This window comes from Phocoena phocoena, chromosome 20, assembly GCF_963924675.1.
Source record: "Phocoena phocoena chromosome 20, mPhoPho1.1, whole genome shotgun sequence".
Lineage (NCBI taxonomy): Eukaryota > Metazoa > Chordata > Mammalia > Artiodactyla > Phocoenidae > Phocoena > Phocoena phocoena.
Window position 1 is genome coordinate 11,994,970 of NC_089238.1, and position 26,041 is coordinate 12,021,010.

The 26,041-nt window shown below is 52.1% G+C and overlaps 3 protein-coding genes across 4 annotated transcripts; all 3 read right to left on the reverse strand.

Moving 5' to 3' along the window:
• Positions 1–191: 191 nt before the first annotated feature.
• Positions 192–9,418, reverse strand: RAB4B (RAB4B, member RAS oncogene family). The gene is made up of 8 exons (XM_065898670.1): positions 9,165–9,418; positions 7,954–8,034; positions 7,555–7,669; positions 5,710–5,772; positions 5,473–5,627; positions 3,777–3,872; positions 3,558–3,688; positions 192–577 (listed from the first exon to the last, which is right to left on the reverse strand). Exons 1-7 carry the CDS (start codon positions 9,178–9,180, stop codon positions 3,573–3,575), a joined length of 642 nt encoding a protein of 213 aa, XP_065754742.1. The 5' UTR covers positions 9,181–9,418; the 3' UTR covers positions 192–577; positions 3,558–3,572.
• A 642-nt stretch (positions 9,419–10,060) lies between these two features.
• On the reverse strand, positions 10,061–11,476 carry MIA (MIA SH3 domain containing). The gene is made up of 4 exons (XM_065899496.1): positions 11,267–11,476; positions 11,047–11,180; positions 10,466–10,576; positions 10,061–10,150 (listed from the first exon to the last, which is right to left on the reverse strand). The coding sequence occupies exons 1-4, from the start codon at positions 11,388–11,390 to the stop codon at positions 10,127–10,129; spliced, it is 393 nt and encodes a 130-aa protein (XP_065755568.1). The 5' UTR covers positions 11,391–11,476; the 3' UTR covers positions 10,061–10,126.
• A 2,660-nt stretch (positions 11,477–14,136) lies between these two features.
• On the reverse strand, positions 14,137–25,222 carry SNRPA (small nuclear ribonucleoprotein polypeptide A). 2 transcript variants are annotated; one of them, XM_065898657.1, is made up of 7 exons: positions 25,161–25,222; positions 24,608–24,702; positions 21,407–21,579; positions 19,050–19,229; positions 16,659–16,832; positions 16,112–16,200; positions 14,137–14,510 (listed from the first exon to the last, which is right to left on the reverse strand). In XM_065898657.1, exons 2-7 carry the CDS (start codon positions 24,678–24,680, stop codon positions 14,351–14,353), a joined length of 849 nt encoding a protein of 282 aa, XP_065754729.1. In that variant the 5' UTR covers positions 24,681–24,702; positions 25,161–25,222; the 3' UTR covers positions 14,137–14,350. The 2 variants fall into 2 exon arrangements, with proteins under 2 accessions (XP_065754729.1, XP_065754730.1); XM_065898658.1 differs by lacking the exon at positions 25,161–25,222 and having other exon boundaries at positions 24,608–24,901.
• Between the last annotated feature and the right edge of the window lie 819 nt (positions 25,223–26,041).

Consider the following 26,041-nt stretch of genomic DNA (forward strand, 5'->3'; position numbering starts at 1 on the left):
CGCAAACACAGGGACATTAGTGTTACGTTACGTATGTGGGCAAACTCCCTCTACAACATACATCTGAGCCATGGAGTCATGGTGGACCCCCGTACCATGTCCAACCCAAAAACATGGCCCCCAAACACCGTCAGTGACCTCTTTTTCCCCCCCCCCCGTCCCCACCACCCCAAAATGACAGAGGCTATGACACAGGTGTAAACAATGCTTTATGGGGGTGGGGTGGGGACGGGACAGGCCTCCAGGTAAGGTAATAAATAACACGTACTCGCAGTGGCAGGGCCAGGGGAGCTGAGGCCAAATGGCCCTGGTCTCGGGCTTTGGAAATTCTTTGAGTATAGTTAGGGGTTCAGGGGGAAGAGGGGTTAGCCAAGACAGAGGAAGCAGCAGCAGGTACGGATTCCCCCTTCCCCCGTGGCTCAGTCTTGCCCCTCAGCCAGGCCCCACCAGGCCAGGGAAGGGGGACAGGTGGCGGGGCAGCTTCTCTGGAGCCAGGTCAGGTAAGGGGCTCAGTCTCCCAGGGCCTGGGTCTGGGCCCCAGCCAGAAGGACAGGGCTGGTCCTGGAGAACGGGTGAGCTGAAAGAAAAGTGTGCCGTGAACTGGAGGGATCTTGGGTCTGTCGGCTGGTGTCTCTGTCTCATTTCTGGGTATCTTCCTGCCCGCCTAACTGTGCCTGTCTGTCCATACCTTTCTCTTTCTCCCAAAGTTTCTACATTGTCTTTCTGTTTCTTGTCTGCAGGTACTTTGGGGCTCTAGAGCTGAGGGCATGTGCATCTCCCTGTTTACTTGCCTCAGAGAGCTGTCTCCTTGAGTCTGTAGAGGGGCATCTCAGTGTCTACATTCTGTGTCCCCACCTTTGCACCTCTGTGTTCCTCTATGTTCCTGGATCATCCAGGCTCTAGGTCTCATTCCCGTGTTTTCCAAACCGAGGAGACACATCACTTCCTGTTTTGTAGTTATCTGCAGATAGCATTACCTGGGAGCTTCTAGAAATCCCCAGATCACTTCAGAATCTCTGGGGTAAGGCCTGGGCATCAGTATCTTTTAAAGCTCTCCAGGTGATTCCAATGTGTACAACTGCATTAGTGGGTTGGGAAATCAGTTCGGTGGGCCTTGAGCAATTGTTGTAACAGAATAAAATAGAAAATACCATAAAAATTAAAATGCTAATGTATTAAAAAAAAAAGAAAAGAAAGAAAATTTCAGAGTGCTTCATATGTTGGTCCATAGAGACAGAAAGCAGATGGGTGGGGGCCAGACGCTGGGGAGGATGGAGAATGAATGCTTAAAGGGTATGGGGTTTCCTTTTGAGGGTGATGAAAATGCTTTGAAACTCGACAGAGGTGGTGGTTGCATAACCTTGCGAATGTACTAAATGCCACTGAATTGTACGCTTTAAAATGGCTAAATTTGTTGTGTGAATTTCACCTCAATTTTAAGAGAAAGAATATTAATACAAGAAGGTGTTTTAGTTTTATACGTGTGTGACTGTATTAGATCAACAAATAAAGTATATTTCCTCCTGAAGAGTGCAATCAACAGAGTTTGAAAATGCAGTCTTACTACATTTGATTCACTGAGGGAACACCCTGAAACAGACTCAAAACTAAGCTCTGAGGCGAAGAGTACACACCCATCTGATTCTACATAGCCCAGAGTCTTTAAAATGGATACGAAGAAGAAAAATAATAAACAGGCCTCGTTTATCAAGTCTTAGTTTACTGACCGTCAGGGCCTGTTCTAAGCACTTTACATGAATTAACTTCATCTTCTCCACACTCACATTGAGGTGGGTACTATCATTAGCCCCATTTACAGATGAGGAAACCAAGGCCCAGAGAGGTTAAATAATTTGCCCAGAGCTATGAAGTGACAGAGGTGGAGTATAAATGCAGGCAGCCCAGCTCTGGAGTCTGTGATCTATCACCTTCTCAGATGGGTTAGACAAACACCATACAGATAACAATGATCAACTCTGTCAGTTGAACGCTTTGAAAAGGAGGGGCAGTTGTGAGACTGCCCATCTAGAGGGAGTGACCCCATTTGGGAAGGCTATGAAGGTTCCCTGCAGGAAGAGCCATTTTAGCAGAGACCTGATGATGAATGGGAGTTGGTGCCAGAAGGGAGCACAGGCACAGCAGATGCAAAGGCCTGGAAGGAAAAGAGCCCTGCCCAAAGAGCTCATCCTTGACTCCTCTCTCACATTCCACATCCATTCATCAGGAAATTACGTTGGCTCTGCTCTCTAAGTACATATATCCAAAGTCTAAACACTTTGCTCCACAGCCATCCTGGAGCTGCCAGTGGCTGTGGGGTGGAGGGTTGGGTGGGCATGAAGCACAGAGACAAGAATTGTCAAGACATACACACCCGCAGAGAGGTGGGGATAGGACCAAATCCTGTAGGAACTTTCAAGCCTGTCAAGGACTTTGGACCAAGCACAGGGGAACAAGCATGGCTTCCTGGACGAGGGGGAGAGGTTACCCGAAAAGAGAGGGAAGGAATCAGATTTGTGCTTTAGGAAGACCCAGTGACTACATGAGGAGGGGACAAGCCTGGAGACAGATCAGGGAGGGTACAAACCTATTCACTTCGCAACCCCTCCTCTGCCCCCACTCTGATCCTGTCCACCATCGTCTCTCACCTTGACTTTGGAGTGGTCTACTCACTGGTCTCCAGGCAACCACCCCTGCCCCCTTCAGTCTCTCCTCTATATGCGGCCAGAGGGGCCCTGTGAACACCTGAATCAGATCTTGTCCCTTCTCTGCTCGGAGCCCTCCAATAGCTCTCATCCCACCCAGCGTATAGCCAGAGTCCTTCCTGTGGCTCACAAGGCCCTAATTCATTGCTTCCTCCCACCCCAACCTCATCTCCAGCTCACCTACTCCCCGGCACGCACGTGCGCGCACGCACGCACACACACTCCACTCCAGCCACACTGGCCTCCTTGGACTTCCTCACCCAGGGGAGGAGGCAGGGCCCTACCTCAGGGCTTTGTACTGGCTGTTCTCTCTGCTTTGAACACTCTTCCCCCAGGTCCCCACACGACCCCTCCCTCAGCTCCTTCAGGTCTTTGCTCAAATGTCACCGTCTCAGTGAGGCCTCCGCTCATCATCCTATTTAACGCTCCACTCCTCCGCCGCCTCTCCCTCCTTGATTCTTCTCCATAGCTCTTATCGCCCTACCTACTATACAAATTGCTTGTGTATCTTGTTTATTGTCCATCTCCTCCACGAAGGCAGGGATTTTTGTCTGTTTTCCCCACTGTTATAGCCCCAGTGCTGGGAACAGGGCCTGGCGCTGAAGAGGCACTCAACAAACATTTGATGAATTATGAATGGGAGGGTCAGAGGTGCAGGGCAGAGAGCTGGCGGTGGGATGGGAAGGACGGGTGGTTTCCCAGGGCCGGGACGATGGCCCCTTTAACTCAAGTGCTCTTGTGTCTTTCTTCCTCACTGTTTCTCTTGTCATCTCTCCTTTTCTGCGTCTCTGTCTCTGCTCCGTACTCCCCTTTGGCAGAAGACCAGCCCTGCAGCCCGAGTCCCCAGTATCCCACCTGGCTCTGCAGGTCTCAGCAGCCGCAGGGCTGAGGGGCCACGGCCTGGGCACTCCGAGGCTGCCGCAGCTGGCGAAGGGAGGCGTCACCATATTGAATGCCGGAGCCCATCCTCTCGGGGTCAAGCTCACCTGGGGGGAGCAGAGAGGTGAGGACTGGTCCCTTGGAGTCCTCTGGACCCTGCCTTCCACTCCCACTCCGGGCAGTTGGGGGCCTCACCTGAGTCGATCTTGTTCAGAATGGTGCGGGCACACTTCAGGAAAGCCTCCTCCACGTTCTCACCCGTGAGAGCACTAGTTTCCAGGAACATTAGCTCTGGGGGGGGGGCGGGCAGACACTCGGAAGGTCAGGGTCTCAGTCAGTCCCCATCCTCCACTCCGACTCTGACCTGCTGCCTCTCGTTCTGTTCCTCAAATGTTCCACCTTTGCCTTCAATCTGGGCCTCCGTACGTGCTGTTCCTCTGCCACGAATGCCCCCTTCCCCAGGTACCCACCGAGCTCTTCCTTTAGAGCTCAGCTCACATCTCCTCCTCCAGGAAGTCCTCCTGACCTCCCAGGATGAGTCAGGTGCCTCCTCTGGGCTCCCACAGACCCCTGTGCCTCCCCACTCCCAGCCCTGACCTCTTTGGGCTGTCACTATCTGGAAATGGTCCTCCCCTACCCCCCGGACTGTGAGGCCATGACAGCTGGGTCCAGGGCTGTCTTCATCACTGTGTCCCCAGCACCATCTAGCACAGGCCCATCACAGACCACCCACCAGTCATGTGACAGCCATCTCACAGTAAGTAAGAGCCAGGATTCAAATCCACATCTTTCTGATGGCAAATCCTCTAAACCTGCAGGTTACAAACTGAAGGAACATGGACAGTCCCTAGGCCGGCGGATTTTGGCCAACATGATGTTTTCACATGAATTTAGACCTGCTTACCTTTTGTTGTTGTTATATTCACTAGTTTGTTTTATTTTTTAGATTCCACATATAAGTGATACCAAACAGTATTTGTCTTTCTCTGTCTTGACTTATTTCACCTAGCATAATGCCCTCCAAGTCCATCTATGTTGCTGCAAATGGCATTATTTCATTCTTTTTTACAGCTGACTAGTATTCCATTGTATATATATATACCACATCTTGTTTATCCATTCCTCTGTTGATGGACACTTAGGTTGCTTCCATATCTTGGCAATTGTAAATAATGCTGCTATGAACATTGGGGTACGTGTACCTTTTCAAATTAGTGTTTTTGTTTTTTTCAGATCTATACTCAGAAGTGGGATTGCTGGGTCACATGGTAGTTCAATTTTAGTTTTTTGAGAAACCTCCATACTGTTCTCCATAGTGGCTGCACCAATTTACATTCCCACCAACAGTGTAGGAGGGTTCCCTTTTCTCCACATCCTTGCCAACATTTGTTATTTGTAGTCTTTTTGATGATAGTATCCTTGCATACCTTTCGATGTGGCTGTCAGTCTCGTCTACTCCCCTAATGCCAGTGCCTGCTAACCTGGGGTCTACCCTGTGCCCTCTCCTTTGCTCACAAAATGTACCTGTCCCCTAGGGCCATCAGAGTTTGCAGTCTGCACCTTATACCAATACCCTGTGCTGCCTCCCCACAGTGGTCAAAACCTTCTTAGCAGCCACCGTGAGTCAAGCACCCATCCATCCAGGCAGTGCTGAGAAGTCCCCATGGACCACATCCCTTACCCGTCATGCACTATGTGAAGCAGAAACGCCGTGATCCCAGCTTTCCAGATGAGGAAACTGAGGACCAGAGTGGTCACACAGCTCGCAATGTGGCAACACCCAGATTTGAACCCAGACCTCTAAATCTCCACATTCCCCTGCTGGGCAAAGCTACAGAGAGCCAGCAGGCCCATGGGCCCCCACTGTATAGCGCCCCCGCCCAGCCCTCACCGTTCTCCTGGGCAAAGCGGGAGGCCTCCAGGAAAGTGACCTCACGCTCCAGGTCCAGGTCCTTCTTGTTGCCACAGAGGATGACCACGATATTGGGGCTGGCCAGCGTGCGGGCATCCGTCAGCCAGGCAGCCAGCGAGTTGTAGGTCTCCCGGCTGTGGAGAAGGGAGCCAGGAGGGAGGCGGACACGGGTTGGGGGCAGCCCAGGCCCCACCCCGCCCCACTCCGTGCACCCACCTGGTGATGTCATACACCAGCAGGGCTCCAGCCGCCCCTCGGTAGTAACTCCGTGTCACCGACCTGTGGGGCCAGGGGGACCCAGTCACCCCCGAGGCTGGGGTGTGCCCCAGGACTGCCCCCCTCTGCGGAGAGAGACTGGTGGTTCGGAGGCCCCCCTTCACTCCTGGCCCATCCCCCTAAACCTGGCCGTGGTCTAGTTTCTCCCACTTGCGGTCTCTCTGTTTCCCTCAATCTCTATCACACTTAGCTGCCTGCCTCCGCCTCAGTCTCCCTACCTTTTTTTCATTTCTTAAAACTTTTTCTGCTTCCCTGGTGGCACAGTGGTTGAGAGTCCGCCTGCCGATGCAGGGGACACAGGTTCGTGCCCCGGTCTGGGAAGATCCCACATGCTGCAGAGCGGCTGGGCCCGTGAGCCGTGGCCGCTGAGCCTGCGCGTCCGGAGCCTGTGCTCCGCAACGGGAGAGGCCACAACAGTGAGAGGCCCGCGTACCACAAAAAGAAAAAACAACAACTTTTTGGCCGTGCCATTTGGCCTGTGGGATCTTAGTTCCCTGACCAGGGATTGAACCTGGGGCCCCGGCAGTGAAAGCACTGAGTCCTAACAACTGGACGGCCAGGGAATTCCCTCTTCCTACCTTTGACTCTCTCTGTGTCCCTGTCTTTCTGCATCTCTTCATTGGTCTGTGCCTTTCTGTCTCTTGTGTGCATGTGTATCTTTAATTCTCTATTTCTCTCCATCTCTGTTGCTCTGGCTCTGTCATCCTCACCCTTTCCCATTCATTCAACATTTTCTGTCATCCCCCTTTCACCCAGTCCTAGCCAAGCACTACACAACTACAACCGCTTGGCCCTCTCCTGCTCTGGTTGGGGGAGGTCCCCTTTCCAGAGTGGCCGACTGTCTGCTTCTCCCTGGAACAGGCTGGGTCCCTCTGGAACTCATGCAATCATGCTGCAAGCATTTATGGAGCACTTACTGCCAGCCCGGTGCACGTCGTACACCTATCTCCCCTCCACCCTCTCAGTCTCTACCTCTGTACACCTCAAGCAGAGAACTCACACACACATATTAACTCAGCAGCTACTCAGTGCTGCCCAGGAACCACGCTTCCCCATGGACTGGATTCCCTTGCTTCTCTCTCCCTGCTGTCTGTTTCTCAGACTCAGGGTTTCCATGTGTCTGTCACCTTTTCTGCAGAGATGTCCTGAAGACATACTGTGTGCTGAGTCCTACACATTTCCCTCTCCCCACAAAACATCCATTTCTCCATCTCTCTGGCCACCCCTGTCCCACTCTCCCTGTCTCTCACCTCTGTTTCTCTTTGAGTCTCCTTATCTCCCTTCTCTTTCTCCTCTCTCTCAGTCTGTCTCTCTTTCTCTCTCCCTTTCTGAGTGTTTGTATCTCTCTTTCAAGTTTCCTTTTCTGTTTTAGTCATTCTCTGTCATTCTCTACCCCTCGCCCCACCCCAAACATCTCCTTGTCTCCAGGCCTCGTTTCTCCCTGGGGAAAAGTCTCCGTCCCTCCAGCCACATGGGTCTATCCCACAGAGTCTCGTCTCGCTAGGGTCTGCCGTCCCTCCCTGGCCCTCTCACTCTTCATTATGCTTCCTTCTCAATCTCTTTTTCTCATTGTCTCTGCCGTCCTCTCTCCAAGACGCCTTCTTTCTTTGACTACATGGACCTGCTCATCACAGTCTCTTTCTCTCTCTCTCCCTCTACCTTGCCTGCCCTCTCAGCGTCTCCTTGCTCCTGTCATTATATTTCCAGGTAACTCTGCACACCTCTATCCCTCCTCTCTCCTCCCCTCTCCCCTACCTTCTCTCCATGGGGGCCCAGCCCACCTACCGAAACCGCTCCTGGCCGGCTGTGTCCCAAATCTGTAGCTTCACGGTCTTCCCACCCACGTTGACCACCCGAGATCCAAACTCCACGCCGATTGTGTGGTTGGAGTCCTGTTTGACTGGGAGTGGGAGGGGGAGAAGAGGCAGTGCGGGGGCTCAGAGGATTCCCTGTCCTCCAAGGCCTCCTCAGCCGGTACAAACCCATTCTCATTGCTGAGGTGACTGAGGCTCAAGGAGGCAAAGGTATAGCAAAGAGCATATACCAAGGTAAGGACCAGGCAGCCAGCACTGGAGTTGTACCTCTGGCCAGCCCTGCCCCTGCCCACTCCGGCAGCTGCCTACTTGCCCACACCATGGCCATGCCCACAGTTTAGTGCTCCCAGGACCACTGTCAGAAACTCACACTTATTCTCAATGAACTGATGAAGGAGACATGATTTGCCCGTTCCTGCACTGCCAATCACCAGGAATTTGAAGAGGAAGTCTGAGCAGATGGAGCCAAATTCAAGGAAACCCATGCAGAGAGAAAGATAGACATGAAAAGATGGAATCCAAAGAACATCACAATTATGGGGAGAGAACAGACACAGACAGATACAGAACAGTGGGTAACAACTGTAACGGATAATTCTTATATAGTGCTTACCACATATCAGGCACAGTTCTAAAGGTCTTTACTTACATCAACAACTCAACCCTCAGGAAAACTCTGTGAGGGAGATATACTAATAATTATCCCCATTTTCCAGATGAGGAAACTGAGGCCAGAAAGGTTAACTGACTTGTCCAAGATCCCACTGCCAGGTAGAGCTGGGATTCACCATTTTATCAAGGACTACAATCTTGCCCTTGGCCCCCACAACTCAGCTCCTACCACTTTCTGATTCATTCACTCCACTCCAGCCTCTGGCCTTTAGTCTACTCCCTGAAGATGACAAGCTGGTTCCTACCTCAGGGTCTTTGCATAGTTCCCTCTGCTTTTCTCTGTTTGTTGAATGAATGCAGCTCCCTCTGACCCCTAAACCAGTGCTCCTTTTACCGCATCCTGTTCTCCTACTTCCTATCTATCCATCCATCCAGATTTTCCAATTCTCAGTCCCTCCATCCCTCCCTCAGCCCAAGGCCCTACCCTTATTCTCAAGCTTAAACCCCACCCCTTGCCATTAGCCCCACCGCCTAAAGGACAACTCACCCCCAACCGCATTCCAGACCTCTCCCAGAGTAATCCCAGGGCCCAGAGCATCCCTTCAGGGTCCCCCCAGCCCATCAAGGTTGATCCCTGCCATTCACACAATCAGCCCCGCCCCATCCACTCAGGCTCCGCCCAGACACGTTACGGCTCACCCTTTCCCTCAAGACCTAACCATGATCCATCAGGACTGTTTCCCTCAAATCCCGCCCCAGATCTATTTCGCCCAGACACCAGACCCTCAGGCTCCGCCCAAACTGATTAAGCTCAGCCTCAGACCCACTAAGCCCCTCCCAGCATCAACTAGGCCCTGCCCCATAATAGCTGACCCCGCCCCCTGATATATAAAGCCCCGCCCCATACCCACAGGCCGCATCCTTTCTGGGCCCAGACCCCAGACCCCAGCTTCCGCCCACCACCCTCACCGTAGGTCTCAGCCATGACTCGGTCGCGGCCGCTTAGGGCCGCAATATGGCGACACGGCCGCGCCTGCTCCTCGGCTGGCAGCCGCTCCACTCGGGCTGCAGCCCCGGCTTCTTCCTACTCCCCGGGCCGGCGCCGCCACTTCCGCCTCCACCCCCCTCCGGCGCGACCCGCTAATGCTGCGGGACACCAGGCCACGCTTTCCAAGACAAGGATTGGCGGACTCTGCAGGCAGGGGGCGGGACAAAAGCGCAGACTGGTGGGGAGAGAGGGGCAGGGCCTAAAGGGGCGGGACCAACGCGAGCGATTGGCGGTGCCAGAGACGCTTCGCCGAGCAGAGAAACGGATTTGGTCAGGAGTCCGTGGGCAGAGTCGAGATTCCGGATTGGGTAGAAGCGGACTTGGGGGCGGGGACACGAATGCAAAGAAGGGAGCGGGGGTAGGAGCCTATCCAGAGCTGAGGCGTACTGATCTCTAAGGCAAGGAGGATGAAAACTGGGATGGTACGCATGATACGCACAGATTAACCTCCTACCTCCCTTTGCGGATAATCTTCCAAGAAATCCTAGAAAACCTCTGCTCTGTGTTTTATGTCTTCCTCATGGTTCAACTGGCTCATTCCCAATAGTTCAATAGTTCTCTTATTAGTCTAGAGAAGACACTATAATCCCCCAGTTTGGCTGTTTAGTTGTTTCATCTTCTCATCTGTTTGTAATATGTAAGCTTACGAGCCCACCTCTGGTACCCAGCTTGGAGCAAAGAGCGTTTAGTCCATGAAATTCTGCCTAGCAACCACTGACGTCACCACAGTCAGTGGGTTGATTGGCTAGATTCAGAAGCCTGGGGAAACACTTCCTCTCTAGAGACCCACCACAAAGACCACCGACACCCATAGTTTGCACTTGGCTGATGTATTTGCATAAAGTCAGTGAGAAACAACAGCAGAGACAGCGGTAGTCTGAGCTCATTGGCAGTAGAAATCCCATTTCTGAAAAAGAGAAAGGGGAAACAGTGGGGAGAAAACTAGCGGTCACACCACAAAGGATCTAGTGGTTTTAGCAAATGCTGCAGCCACAGGCGCCAGGTTTGGCTGCACAAGTGCTATGCAAATTAGCCTAGAGCCCTCTACCCTTTGCACCTCTCAATCGGACTAGGACTTAGAAATCACTCCTCATTTTTCAGGTAAGAAAAGGCAGGGGATTTGCTCCAGCGCATACAGCTAGGATGCCAGGGAGCCAAGGGTAGGAGCATCTTTGCCCAAGGGCCCTCCCTCCAAGTCCCTGCCAGCCCCCAAGACACTCACATCTGTCTTCACATCAGTTTTGCCAGGCTTCAGGGTCTGGTCTTCGCGTACAATGCTACTGGGGAAATAGCCCAGGCGAGCAGCTACGTCTCCATAGTAATCTCCCTGAACCTGGGGAAGAGGAGTTAAAAGCCGGGGTCTGGGAAGATGGCAAGCTCACTCCTGCTGAAGATCTTTGCACTCTCTTCTCCCTGATCTCGACTTGGCTTGCTCCATCCTTGTCATTCCAATCCCAGCTTAAAGTCACATGCTCGAAGGTCCTCCCTGACCACCCCATGTGAATTAGTCACCCGGTCACTTTATATTAATTCTCAAAGCAGCACATACTTGCTGATATTTTTGATGGGGTGGCACCTACCTCCTTGTCTCCCTCCATTAGAATAAAAGGGGTCGTTCTTTATTGTACCCACCATAGTAGGTGCCCTAATAATTGCTAAACAAAGTAAAGTAGACCACAATAGCCTCTCCTCCAAAACTATATTTCAGCTCACTCCCTCAGATTTTCCCTTCAGGTGAAAAATCAGGGTGCACGCCCACCCCAGCCACCCTACCCTTGCCTCCTCTGTTCTCCCAAGACTCACGCTGCCTCCCCAGAAGAGCCGCCCTCGGCCCTTCAGCTTGGAGAAGACATACACGACTTGGCCCTGGCGTATGGTCAGGAAACGGCAGTCAGGGGCCACGTAGTCCTGAAGGGCCACGGCCATGGAGATGGGGTCTGGGGAAGGAACAGAAGGGAGTAACAGCACCCTCCCCACAGGCTAGCAATCCAAGCCCCCAACGCCCCCAACCCCCAACTCTTACGGCTGCATTCCTCGTCAGCACACAGCTTCCAGTCAGCCAGCTTGGGCATCGGGTGGCCCCCGACACTAGGACCTGGGAAGGCAGACAGCAAGACAACACCAAGGAACACCGAGGACCAAGCCATCGTGGACTGTAAGCAAGAGAGTGCCTAAGGGAGGAACGGGGTCTCAGTTCCCTCCTGCCCTCCCTCTCCAGCAGCACAAGGAAGCCTGTGTTCTGGGTCTTGTCCCCGCCTTAAACCAGTCCCAAATTTCACCCACACCACCTATAGTCTGCTACCCAGCCAGAACCATTTCAAGGACAGGGTGAGGGCTGCCAGCACAAGGAAACACCCAGATAGGCTCAAGGCAGCCCAGGCCACTCCAAGTAACAGCCACCCCCTCAACAGAGACGGGGTTAAGACAGGCAAGTTGATATTCAATTCCATCTTTTATGAGCTGGCTTGGGGACCTGGGCCCCTCTGCTCTCCCCCACAGGGACAGAACCAGAGAAGCCAGTATGGAAAAACCACCTTGGAATTTCCTGTGCTGAGGGGCAGCAGAACAAGGCAGCCCTTTGATTGCCAGGAATAGCCCCAGCTCCCAAATATGGAGTGAATATTATATGTTGGACCTTAAGCTAGGCGATGCCCTACCACGATCACTATTTATCCTCATAAGCCACTTCCTGAGTGGGTGACCTGGGCTAAGCTATTCCTCCTCCCAGAGCCTCACCTTTCTCATCTGAAATAGAAATAATAAAAACTAGTAGTTACTTATAGAGCACTTACAATGCGTATTTTTATTAACTCAAATGTATACTCTGCACCACCTTTAAGAGGAGTGATCATAACCCCATTTTACGTAGAAATGGAAGCACAGAGCCTTAAAGAACTTGTCCAAGGTTAGAGTTGGGAAGTGGAGGGGCTAGATCTGGCTCCAGGCCCACACCCATCACTACTGATCTTGGAGCTCAGTCAGTTGCCCAGGGTCAGAATGAGAAAGTGGCAGAGGATTTGAACTCAAGTCTCATTTCTAAAACTGTGCTTCAAATAGAGATCTACATGCCTGAAGACCCACCTCTTTCCTCAGGTATTCTCACCCCTGGTCAGCAAGCAAGTCCGAACTTTAGTTTTAGGGGAAGCAGATGGACATACACAGGCTTGGGGTGGGGAAGAATTCATCAGGGGCAAAGACTGGGCCTAAGCCATCTCCACATACCCAACACCCAGCACCAAGTACCATGAGAGCATCAAACAGCTCTACTCAAATATCACCTACTCAGAGGGGCTCCCCTTGATCACTTGTTACTGCTCCCCAGCTCCACCGACACATCACCCCATTATGTCAGTTGTTTCTATCAGAACCCAGCATTTGAAATTAGCTTGTCTATTTCATTTGCCACCGCACAACCTGTGCCAAGAACAGTACTTAGTGTGTAACAGGTACTCAGCAAGTGATTTGCTGCATTTATTCAGTGCTTGCTACGTGCCCGGTGGGGTAGCGGTGGTGGGGGGAGAGGAGGACGGGCGGTGCACCACAGAAAGAGTCCTCTTTGCACAGGAAGAAAATGAAGCTCAGAGTGCAGACATCAACTGCCCATGGAAGAAACAGCCAGGGAGCCCCCCCAGCAGGCCGACAGTAGAAACCAGGATCCACGGACCACAGACCCCGGGTTCCCACGAGCCATCTGCACTGTGCCATTTAGTGAAGATGGCAATCACCTTCCCCTTTTCATCTTTCAGATCCTACAAGGTGAAAGTGTGCCTCTGGTGCCACAAACCCTGATGTTCAAATGCTTCAAACACTGATGTTCCTCTTTAATGGAAGGAGTGCAGCAGGAGGAGGCTGGGGCTCAGAGCCTTGACAGGACAAAAATATCCAGGGAGAATTTAGCGCTATGTCTTATTGTATTTATTTTTGTGGTTAATTTTCTACTCTGGCAAGTGATCACACTTTCCCATCTACATGGTGTGAGAAAAGGTTTTAAGCTATATATATACATATATACATATAATATACTTCAGTCGATTTAAAAATTACCAGGTCAGGTGTATGACAGACTGCGAAGAAAGGTCCCCCATTCAATTTCTCCTTCTTATCCATAGCGTCAGCTGGGTACGTGACTGTCCAGCCAGGAACCACATTTCCTAGCCTCCCCTGCAGTTGGGGCACTGGAGGGAAGACTGGTTCGGCCATCTGCCCGAAGCTGCTGGCTGGCACCTGGCCAGCAGGGGGAGCAGCTGTGTGTGAACCGGCCACGCTCCTGGTACCAGCATCTGATCAGGAGCTTCCCAAGTGTGAAGTTTAGGGACTCCCAACAGCAGCACTGACATCTTCCTGAACTCTAGAGACTGCAGCTCAATCGAGGGCTGCAAACTTAAATTCAAATGTCTCCAACCCAGACTGCCACCACTAACATCCTCCCGACGATTTCATGAATACCCAATTCCCTTCCCTTTCTTCCTGAAGTACCTAGAATGGTTTCTGTGGGACTCTTGCTATGACAGAAGGCATTTTTGTCTAGAAAAAGATGAAGAAAAACCTCTTTCTTAACAATCTATCACGTTAGAAAATTACTGGAATCAACATACAAGTCTACGAAGTGAATGGTGTGCCATTAAAAGTGGCATCCTTGCACAGTACAGAACTTGCCCAACTGTACCTGGCAGCATGGGTTTTAATTTCCTGCCCTGAACGCTGATTGAGACAAAATAAAAATCTACCAAAGTGGTAAAAGTGACTTTAGTTTGGACAATGTTGCTACACTATTCTGGGTTTTCCCAAGGTTGCAATCCCCAACGTGCTGAGAGGCCCAAACGCTCAGAATAATCTGATGTGCAGGGAAGGGAAACACACAGGACAAGAAAATAAAAACAACAAACGGTTGTGAAAAAAACAAACCTCAAAAAAAACACTTTAATTCCAGCCTAACAGCGCCAGGTGCAATGTCTGGGGACAGACTCTGGGTACAATGCTGTGTGGCGACCATTCACTCACACACGGCTCCAAGAAGGCCCCCGAGGGGGACTTACCTTCAGGGGGCTGAGCCAAGAGGGGGAGGGGGTGGCCCCAGAACAGGGGACAGAGACATGGGGAAAGGGTGCTACTTCTTGGCAAAGGAGATCTTCATGGCATTGTTCTGGGTGATCTTGAAACCCTGCAGGGCGTCGCGTGCGGCCCCTGCCTGCACCTCATTGTCAAACTCCACGAAGGCGATGTCGTGCCGCCCTGGGACCAGCCGGACCTCCTTGAAGCCAGGGAACCTGAGAGATGGTCAGAGACCTCAGGAATCCAGACTCAGCACCTCCCCCCAACTTTCTGGCATCCTGGGGGTAGGGGCCAGGAATGTTGCTAAACATCCCACAATGCAGAGGACAGCCCCAATAACAAAGAATTATCCAGCCCCAAACGTGTATGACGCTAAGTTGATAAACTCTAATATAAAAAAGTGCACAAAGGAAACATATCATTTAAATAAAACTGTTAATATGAACACCTGTGCAACCATAACCTCCGTCAAGACAAAGAACACTGCCTCCTCCCCACCCTCCACGTCCTCTCCCAATCTAAGGAATCAACCACTCCGGAAATTACCACCATCCCGACTTTCATGGTCTGCTGTTTCTTTCATTTCCCTCTTCTCATTCCTTACTTCCTTCCCCATTAGGCAACCATCCTCATGTTTACTGGTTATCCCTCTCTCCATGAGTATCCTTAGAAAATATGCATTGTTCTGTGGACATGGTATATGAATGCATGGCATTCTTTTCCCGTTTTATTCAGCTTCTCAAAATTGCCCCTCGGCATTAGCATAAGGAACCACGCACGCTGCTCTTCCTGTTCCCTCTAGCTGCCACGTGGCGTGCAGTCGCGAGCACCTGCACTTGACCTCTCCCTTCTCCCAGGCTGCCTCTGGCTCCCTGCCACACTGTGAAGAATGCCCTACCCACAGCCCCTGGGGCCTCGTGTTAGAATTTCTGTAGGATATACAGTTAGAAACAGGTACAGATGAAAACGGTATAGGTGAACCTATCTGCAGGGCAGGAAGAGAAATGCAGACATAGAGAACAGACATGTGAACACAGGGGTGCCAGGGGAGGGTGGGATGAATTGGAGATTAGGTTTGACATGAACACACTACCATGTGTAAAATGGATAGCTAGTGGGAACCTGCTGTGTATGTATAGCACAGGGAGCTCAGCTCGGTGCTCTGTGATGACCTAGATGGGTGGGGTGGCGGGGCAGAGGGAGGTCCAAGAGGGATGGGATATATATACACATATAGCTGATTCACTTCACTGTACAGCAGAAACTAACACAACATTGTAAAGCAATTATACTCCAATTTTTAAAAAAAATGGGGGGGGGGGGGGGAAGCAGCAAAGCCACCAGGTGAGCATGACTAAATGGTGGCCAGTTACCCTACACAATGCCCGCAGTGCTCTGCATCCCATCTGCAGGGCACGCGGGGTCAAGCATCCCCACCTCCCATACTTGCAGTCTAAACAGGCTGACTCCTACCAGTCTAGCCAGTGTTCAGTGACATCTCACTCTTGTTTGACTTGCCTATGTCCAATTTAGAGACTGCAAAGATGAGACACAGAGCCTGGAGCCCCACTGCAGCCCCATGAAGGCAGAGGACGGCCCACCTGCCCTGGCCACTGCTGCCCACTGCTGCCCTCCACACCCCACCGCTGCAGACCCGACTTCACCCTCCTCGTTTTAACCTCTAGTCGTTGTCCCGCCTGTACAGCCTATGCAGGCTTGGGACTCCACCAGCAGAATTGTGAAGCTCGTCCATCCCCACGGTGCCACCTCCTGGCCATCACCCTCTGGCCCCCGGTCAGCCACAGGCCCCACTTACTGGTTAAAAAGCATGGAAAGCATGAGCTCGTTGGTCTCTTCAGGCAGGTTTGTGAGGAACAAGATGTGATTTGGTGGATTTTCTGAAAGCTGCAGGAGAGCAACAGGAGCCCATTGAGTCTGGTCAGGGATCTCCAGCCCTCCTGCTCTCCAGCCCCTGCCCCACCCCACCCCACCCCCGCCCCTTCCTGAATTCTTTCTAGTCCCGCACCTGACATACCCTGTGTTGTTGCCTGTCTTGCCCGCCCTAGACTGTAAGCCACAAGAGAGCACTGCTGTACCCATAAGCAGGTGCTCAGACGTTCACTGAATGAAACGAGATGCAGCCTACCCCCACTCCAGCCTCACCGTGACCTTCCCAAGCTGCTCCAACGAACACACCAATTTCTCTGTCCCAGGACCTGACACCATTGCTACATCCTCATCCTCCAGTATCACCTTCTCAGGGAGGACTGCCCAGACCACCCAACCTAAAACAGTGCTCCCACCAGCCCCTTGCCATTCCTGTCTTCTGACTATAGCAGACCCCAGGAGGACCAGACACTTACAGGCTGTGCAGGTGGCATCTGTCCCGGCATAAGCTGCTGTGGAGGCATGGCCCCTGGTGGGATCTGGCCGGGTGCGAGGCCCGGAGGCGGGATCATGCCGGGGGGCGGCATGTAGGGAGGCTGGCCCGGCATGTGGTGCATGATGCGGGGCGCCTGAGTCATCGGCGGCATGCCCTGCAGGGAGAGAAGGGCAGGACTGAGAGGGGCGCCAGCAGGTGGGAGGAGGTGTGCTTTCAGGGTCGACAGGAAACAGAGAGAAGAAAAGGTTGTTCCAGGAAACCCAGGGTGTGAGAGACACAGGGAGAAAGATCCAGTCTTGGAAAAGGCAAAAAAGGCACCCAAAGAGGGACGGATGGAGCAAAACAGACCCAAGGTCACAGCAGACATTAAATCAAAGAGTTTCAAAAAAAACTTTTTTTTAACATATAAAGATTGGTCAGGGGGGCCTTCCCTGGTGGCACAGTGGTTGAGAGTCCGCCTGCCGATGCAGGGGACCGGGGTTCATGCCCCGGTCCGGGAAGATCCCACATGCTGCAGAGCGGCTGTGCCTGTGAGCTATGGCCGCTGAGCCTGCGCGGCCGGAGCCTGTGCTCCGCAACGGGAGAGGCCACAACAGCGAGAGGCCCGCGTACCGCAAAAAAAAAAAAAAAAAAAAAAAAAAAAAAAAAAATCGGTCAGGGGGACTTCCCTGGTGGTTCAGTGGTTAGGACTGTGAGCTTCCACTGCATGGGGCATGGATTCAATCCCTGGTCAGGGAGCTAAGATCCCACATGCCATGTGGCGTGGCCAAAGGAAAAAAAAAAAAAAAAATCGCCAGAAGGGCCTAACTTTGTTTAGAGACATATGAGTAGAAAAATAGCCTAGGAAAAAAACCAAAAACACTGTCAACTAAAAGGGGTGGAAATAAACACTGTAAGCAGCATGCTGTACTCTTGCTTCTAAAACTAAACTTCATGGAAAAAGAAACAGACCCAAAGAACAGACAGTGGAAGGCAGAGGCTAGGAATGGTCAAGGCAGGTGCGTGAAGAAATGGGAGCGCTGGTGGCAAGGGGAAGGGAGACAGCCTAAAGGCCAAGAGCGTGTGCACCCAGGGGAGACAGGAGCTGGAATCCCATCTAAGAGTCAAAGGTGGACAGAAAGCTGGGCTCAGAAGAGTGGAGACGGTAAGAGTGGCGAAGCTCGATGGTAAGTCAGACGCCATCACGGACACAAGACACAATAGAGCACAACCCATCAGAAGAGCCGACGTGGAGGTTCGGAGACCTGAGTGGGTCCAATCCGTCCATCTTTTCTTTAATACTTGGTGCTTTCTGTATCCTGTTTAGAAAACAGGATGTTTCCACTCTTCACGCCCTCACCAAGATCGTAGACATTTTCCTGTTTTCTTCTAGAACGTTTATTGTTGTAGCTGTCACATTCAGGTCTATGATTCACCTCAAAGTAACTTATACATTGTTAAGGCAGGGCTAACTTTTCCCCTTACAGACATCCAATTGGCCCAGTATCATTTACTAGGGGAAAAAACCCCTTTTACCACGGACTGCATGTGGTACCTTGACATACATGGAGTGACTACATACACGTGTGGATGTTTCAGGACTCTATTCTGCCCCACTAGTCCATCTTTCTACCCTCATGCCAATACCATACCATCTTGATTACTATATAGCAGGCCCCCAGCTTTGTTCTCCTCGTCTGCCTTGCTTTGCCTTTCCAGACATTTACAGACGGCCTGTCTGTCCCCATAAGTCCCTGCTGGGATTTTGACTGGAATTGTGTTGAATTTTAAATTAATTTGCAGAGAACTGAAGTCTTAATAGCAGTGAGTCTTCCCATCCATTTGATGAGGTCATCTCCAATTTCGGTCAGCCATGTTCTATAGTTTCAGTGGGTGGCCTTGCACACTTTTTGTTGATTTACTCCTCGCAGCTATCTTTCAATTTGAAGTCTACTTGTTTGTGGCCTAAGTGTAGAAATAAAACTGACTTTTTCCATACTGACCTTATATCTGGTAACCTTGTTAAATTAAATTCTTTTTAAGCCTAACAGTTGATTAGTAGTTTTCTCTGGATTTTCTACACAGATATTGACTTAGAAGACACAGACAGCAAAATCAAGGTCAAGGAGAAAGAGAAAACAAAACAGTGAGACACAGAGAAAGAAAGATCCTGAGAAACAGGCAGGCAGGCACAGACATTTCCAAGTGGAGATACCGTCACTCACATGCTCAACCCCTCCCTAGAGACAGGCACACAATCTCTCTAAGAAAAATGGGAGGGGGGAGTCTGAATCCACAAGGGGAGACCCCTCCCCACCCCACCCCCAAGCCAGCCCACGTGGCTGAGGAAGACCTGGTGGTGAGAAGGCCGTGTCTCTGGGCCCCAGCTTACCGGGACAGGCCCCTGGACAGCGCCCACCACAGGGGCGGCCGCCCCACCCTGCACGGCCTTCTTGGCAGCCGGGGTCTCCTGGCTCTTGGGCTTCCTCTTCTCCCGCTTGCGGTCACGCTCCACAAAGGTGCCCTTCATCTTGGCAATGATATCCGAGTCAGTCTTGGCGTACTGGATGCGCTGCCGAACCGAGAGCAGAAGGGTTAAGGAGACTGGTCTGGGGCCAGACCACCCGGATGCCAAATCAGACCTTGCCAGGAGCTTGGTGAGTAATGTCACAGAAATCACTTGGCCTCAACGTCCTCATCTGTCAAGTAGGGACCGCGGTATTTCCCACTTCAAAGGACAATCGTGAAGACCATGAGTGAAAGTGCTCCAAACGGTGCCTGGCACACAGCAAGTGCCCAGTCAGTGGTTGCTGATTCTGAAGGGAAGATGGGACAGCCCCAAGCATCAGGCCCAAGGCAGAAGGAAGGAAACAAGGTCAGGACAGGAGCACTGTGCAAGGGGGTTTCCATCACACAGGAAGAGAACTGAGCCTCCAGGCTAAATCTCATTCATTCAGCGGTTTATGGAGCACCTATATCTGCTCTGGCGGTACAGCAATGAGCAAATCACACAAAAGCCCCCGCTCTCATGGAGTCTGTTCGCTGGGAAAGATATGACAGAGATTAAAAAGTGAACTGGAGAAGGGGATGTGAGGAGTTAAGAAGTGAAATTTTCAGAGTGTGGCCAGGAAAGACCTCAGTGAGAAAACACTGGTGTACAGACAGAGGGAGGGAGGGAGCCACGCAGACATCTAGGGAAAAGAGCATCCTAGCAAAGGAACAGCCATCAAAGAGCTAAGGAATGCAGGGTGTGTTCAAGGAAAAGCAAGGAGGCCAACAAAGATGAGGAGGGAGAAAGCCAGGAGTGTTATAAGCAGGGGAGTGACGAGTTCTCACTTGTGACTCCCAAGGAGCGCTGTGGCCACGGGATGGAGAGTGGCCTGTGAGGACCAGGTGTCAAACCAGGGAGAAGGGTGGTGGCTGAAACCAGGTGGGTGGCGGGGGGGGGGGGAGCGAGAACGGGTGGAGGGTTTTGTTTGTTTTGGAGACGTTTTGGTTTTCTTCTTTTATTTTTTTGGTAGAGGTTTTGAAGGTAGAGTTGACAGGACTCACTGACAGAACTCACAGTGGCTCAGTGCTTCATATGGTCCAAGCGATGATTTCAGAGAAAAGCAGGGGAGAAGGGTCTACACAAAACGATTTACTGGTTTTAGTCCTCAAAAGTGAATTCCTGGCCGCTCCAGAGAAGCAACATCGCGGCACACTCCAGAAGGAGGTGAGGGCTCCAGGCGGCCCCGCTAAACCCGGGGCCAGTGTCTTCCACTTGAAGTGACCTGCCTAGGACCTGCAGGCACTGACACTTCTCTCACCTCCCCAAGGGAACTGGTTCAGAGAAGCATATTACAATCAGGTGAAACTGGAAAACTGACTGAGGAACAAAGGAGAAAGCCCAAAGAACCAAAAACATCTCCCACTGATAACAGCAGGAATTCTAGTTCAGGGCAGGGACTTTAAGCCACTCCTCACCTCCTGGACGGCAGTCCCCACGGCTGTCCACTTGGCCTCCTGAACATCCGTAACCCACTTCTTCCCATCCCACGGCCCTTGCCCTGGTCCCGGCCCAACCCCACCACCTGGGAGCCAACCCAGCCTCACCTTCACAACGGAACCCCATCTCCCTCCTAACCCCCCTACCCAACAGCCACAGGCAGTCCCCAAAAAGCTTCCCTTGCTTCCCCAGCACCCTCAGAATCAAGTCCACTTTCAGGACCAACTCCAGCTCCTTAGCCTGACTTCTGACTGGCTCTCCAGGCCAGTCCCTCCCACCACATCCCACCCTTCACTCCAGCTAAGGGAACTTGACTCACTTCCTCAACTACGCGTGCTCTTGGTTATCTCCAGGCCTTAGTCCACTGTTTTTCTCCCTCTCCTCCCCCAGCGACTCTTCTCCAAGTCTTACTCATCCGGAAAGGCTTCCTGGCAAACTCCCAGAATGGGTGAGAGGCCGCGCCTAAGCTCCCCCAGCTCTGTGCACTTGCCCGGTCCCAGCCCCGACCCCTCCGGGTCATGGCCATCTGGAGGCAGGCGTGTCTCTCCAACTGCACCGTGGGCCCGAGAGGGCGGAGCTGGGCCTTCCCTTGATCACGGTGTTTCCACAGCCCCAATGCAGTGAACAGTGGATGCTGAGGACTAGCAAGAGAAACTCCCGTCCTCAATGGTCTGGAATACAGGCAACAGAAGTCCAGACCCATCCAGCCTGCAACAGCCTTGCACGGGCATACACCCACACCCTCCACACCCAGTGCTCACCATGGGCTTGTCGTAGAAGGGGAAACCCTGCATGGAGCGCAGGGCATTGGTGGCGCTGCTGACCTCCTTGAAGATGACAAAGGCCTGGCCCCTCATCTTCAGGCTTCGTGATACCAGGATATCCAGGATCTGGCCAAACTGGGAGAAGATAGCGTACAGGGACTTCTTCAGTTCTGCAGTGGGGGGAGGAAAGACCCATAGGTGACTGGAGGCCTTGGTATCATGTCCTGCGTCTCGAGCTCCCCTTTGCAGAGAAGACGCAGCCCAGGAGGGAAACCATCAGTCCACTGACAACGAGTACAGAGCAATACCAGCAGCAGCCTAGATCCACTCAAGTGGTCGCGTGCACTCCTCTGGAAGAGATCGACAGCAACAGTACCTACCCCACAACGTCGCTGTACGAGGAACGTGAGTCACACATACAAAGGACACACGGTAAACGCTCGAAAAATGTGAACACTTCTTCTCATTGTCTCCAGCACCTTGACACACGCCCCTCTGATGTGGCCCTGGCTGACTTCTACCACCTCATCTCTCCCCACACTCCACCTTCACTCCTATAGCTCCAGCCACACTGGCTTTCCTGCCCTTTCTCAGGCCCATCACAGCAACTCTGCCTCAGGACCTTTGCATTGGCTGCTTCCTCTACTAGGAGCATCCTTCTGATGTGTACATGGCCTCCTTCCATTCAACCAGGGCTCAGCAGATATGCTGCCACCTGAGGCACTCCCTGACCACCCTGTGTGAGTAAGTGCCCTCTCACGTCACTCTTCCCCACTCCTGGGGCCCTACCTGCTCTTCCTTCATGGCATTTCCCACCTCTTGACATCATGTTTGTTTACTTGTTGTTTAGCTCTCCTTCTGAAGAGCTACAAGCCTTCTTATTTATCACCTTATCCCCACGAGCAGTACGGTCACCAGCACACAAACCTCCAAAAGCTTTTGCATGAATAAAGGTACCATTAAATGATTTATGGAAATAAGTTCACTACATTCTTACAACCACTCCGTGAAGCAGCAGTTATAACTGTCTCAATTTTACTACCATGGATAGAAGCTCTCAGAGGGTCTGTCACTGGCCCAGGAGGAGTGTCCCAAGGGTGCTGGGAAGACCCTGAAGAGCCAGCACCAGGACAGGGACAAGGAGCCAAGCCCATCCGAACCCAGTACCACCATAACTCACTAGCAAACTGCCACACCTGACAGCAAGAAAAGGGTACCAGTCTTATGCAAAGAAGGTATCTGAGCTTAAGATGTTTGGTCAAAGAAATACAGGAGGGGAAAGAAAAGGCAGGGCAGGGTAAAGAGGGAAGCAAATAGCCAAAAATTATGATGACATTTCTGGGCTTTGTCTCCACTCCTCATCCCCATGAACCCAGTTTGGGCTTTAGTCATTCCGCTGGACTCTGGGCCTCTCCCCAGTCTCCTTTCTTGCCCACTCAAGTTCACCCTCCACAGCTGGAAAGATCTTTCACAATTAATTGCATCCCTTGCCTGGCTCCCCAAAGCCCTCAGGACAAAGTCCAACACCTCACCCAGCCCACAAGGCCCCATGAGCCAGAGTGCACCGTTCTCCATGAGTCATAGGCCTCTAAGTCTCAGACACACAAAACTATAGTACATGTAGTTCCCAGAATGCCCTGGGCTCTCTTTTGCCCATGGATATTTGCATGTGCTGGTCCAAGTTAAGAACTCTCTTCCCCCACGTCATAACATAAATAATAACATAAATACTGCTTCTTCTACCTGTTAGGCTTTTCCAAAATGTCTCCTTTTCTATGAAACTGAATGAATACCTCTTTCTAGGTGCCCCATCTCAACCCTGACAACTCTGCCTGTGCTTCCCCAATCATGGCCCTAGCTACTCTGGGATATCACTGTCTGGTAGCAGGTCTGTCATCCCTATTGGACTGTGGCTCCATGAAGCTAGGGCCAGGACTGTCTCAGTCACCAGTGTGTCCCCAGCTCCACAAAGCACTGGCTGGGCACAACGTTCTAGAAGTATATGAGGGATTTACGTGGCTCATTTTATTACCTTCAACAGCAACTTTATTGGTAACATCAAACTTAATCCCAGCGAGCTCCTTTGGTTCTCCTAATAATTTTCTTGAAAAATAAGAGCTAACACTTATCCAACACTTACTAACCGCTGAGCACCATAAAAAGAAGCTGAATGGCTGAATGGAAGTTTATCTAATATAATCCCCATAACACCCACACAGAGAAGATATGACTTTGCCCAGTCTTCCTATATAGAAAATGAGTGTCAACAAAAAGTGGTAACTTGCTCAAAAAAATGGAAAAGTATGTCTGATGTCAAGAATTGAGTTTTTTTTTTTTGGCGGTATGTGGGCCTCTCACTGTTGTGGCCTCTCCCGTTGCGGAGCACAGGCTCCGGACGCGCAGGCTCAGCGGTCATGGCTCACGGTCCCAGCCGCTCCGCGGCATGTGGGATCTTCCCGGACCGGGGCACGAACCCGTGTCCCCTGCATCGGCAGGCGAACTCTCAACCACTGCGCCACCAGGGAAGCCCAAGAATTGAGTTTTTAAGCAGAATTCCATACTGGTGGCGTCAACCACTTTTCAGTGCTGTGTGACCCTGGGCAAATCATATCAACCCTGAGTCTCAGTTTCCTAATCCGAGAAATGGGAAGAATAGGTCCTTCCTGCAGGGTTGCTGTGCAAGTTAAAAGTAACCAAGATTTGTATTTACGTCAGCACCTCGTACTGAGTGTTAGCCATCATTATTGTTCATTTCATTTTCATTTTGAAATGAAACAGTTCATTGTGGGCTAATCACTGACCAAGACAGTTGCAGTTCTTACCCTCCTGGAACTCACAGGCCAGGAAAGAGACAGCCCCATGACAGCCCAGAACAATCAGGGCTTGAAGGGGGATGTCCAGGGTTATGGGAAGTCAGAGGCAGGCACGTGGGTGGAAAAGGGAGGGGGAAGGAATCCTGGAGGAGGGGTCCTGTGAGGTGAAACCTTGAAGCATGAGTAAGTGACCAGGCTAATGGGCAGAGCGTAAGATGAACTGAGGAAATGTTAAAGGCAGAGGAAGGAGCACGTGCAAAGGTCGAGGGGTTAACTCTAACAGTTTGAATGGACAAGGCTGAGGAAGAGACACGGATGCTGGGGACAGAAGAGGGGGTCGGCTCTTGCGGGATAGCCTGGAGTCCGGCCAATCCCGAGAACTCACCATCCTTCTTGATCTTCTCGTTGAGATTGTTGATATAAATAGTGTGGTTGGGGCGAGTCTCGGGAACTGCCATGGAGTGAGCTGCTGAGGTAGGGCTGAAAGAATGAAAAAGTCCCACTCGGACCTGGGTTTCTGCAAATCCTTGGTCCCAACGCGGGCTGTTTAGGGATCTTCCTTTCAAGAGGAAGTCAGGTAAAGCAGAGAGAAGGGAAGAGGGAAGAACAGCTCGGAAAACAAAGCAAACGCAAGACACCGCTTCTCCTCCCCGCGTGGTGAGGGAAATCTCGTGAGGTTTACTACGAGTCCCAGGATGCTCTACGCGACTCAGTAGGCGAGTGTCCTAGGTGGCGATTCCCACTGGCCCACGACCTCAAAGGCGGTCCGGGAGAAAAAGCCCGGATGTAGAGGCAGTTAAGGAGGGAGGGACGACTTGGCAGAGCCCTGGCCTCGAGCAGCAGGAAAAGTATTCCCCAACACGAGGCGCGGGAAGACCCGGGCGCCAAGCCCTCCACCCGCCAGGCGCCCATGGCCGCCTGCGCCCAAGGACACTCACCGAAAGAGTCTCAGCTCCCGCTAGTGGCTTCTGCTACGTTGCTGAGCGCCGACCACAAAACTTCCTCTCCTGGTCCCGCCTTTGTTTTTCTACAAGCCAATCCCTGCGCGGAAACCTGGTAGCTTGGCCAATCAGAATCCTGGGTCCAGGGGCTTCCCTGGTGGCGCGGTGGTTGAGAGTCCGCCTGCCGATGCAGGGGACACGGGTTCGTGCCCTGGTCCGGGAAGATCCCACATGCCGCGGAGCGGCTAGGCCCGTGAGCCGTGGCCGCTGAGCCTGCGCGTCCAGAGCCTGTGCTCCGCAATGGGAGAGGCCACAACAGTGGGAGGCCTGCGTACTGCAAAAAAAAAAAAAAAAAAGAATCCTGGGTCCAGATTTTCGCCAATCAAAACGACATTTGGGTTCCCGCCTCGGCAGGAAAACTCCGCCCACCGCCTGCAAGCCCTCCTCCTTTTGCGGCACTCGGGGCTACGGACCAATCAGTGAAGGCCGCGCCCCCTCTCGCGCTTCTTGCCAATCGGAACGCGGTTCTTGCGGCCGTCTCTTCGGAGGCCTTTCTTTGGAAGCCCCACCTCTCCCCAGCCGCTACGCGTTCTCTGTCACGTGATTGTTAAAGGGGCGGACACGAGTTGCGAGTTTTACTTCCGGGTTTGGGAGCGGTTGTGCGCTGCGGCCGCCATTTTGCTAGAAGGGGAGGCGCATCTTACTTCCCGACTCCGTACCCTATCCCAACGGTATCGCGGCTCTCCACGACCTCCGATCTATGAGCCTTCCCCTACCCACAAGACTCTTCCTGTTGCGCTCTGATTTCAGGACTTTCTCCACAACTAAGCTGTTTTCCCTGCCAGGTGTCCTTTTGACCTCTTGACCTCTGACTCAAA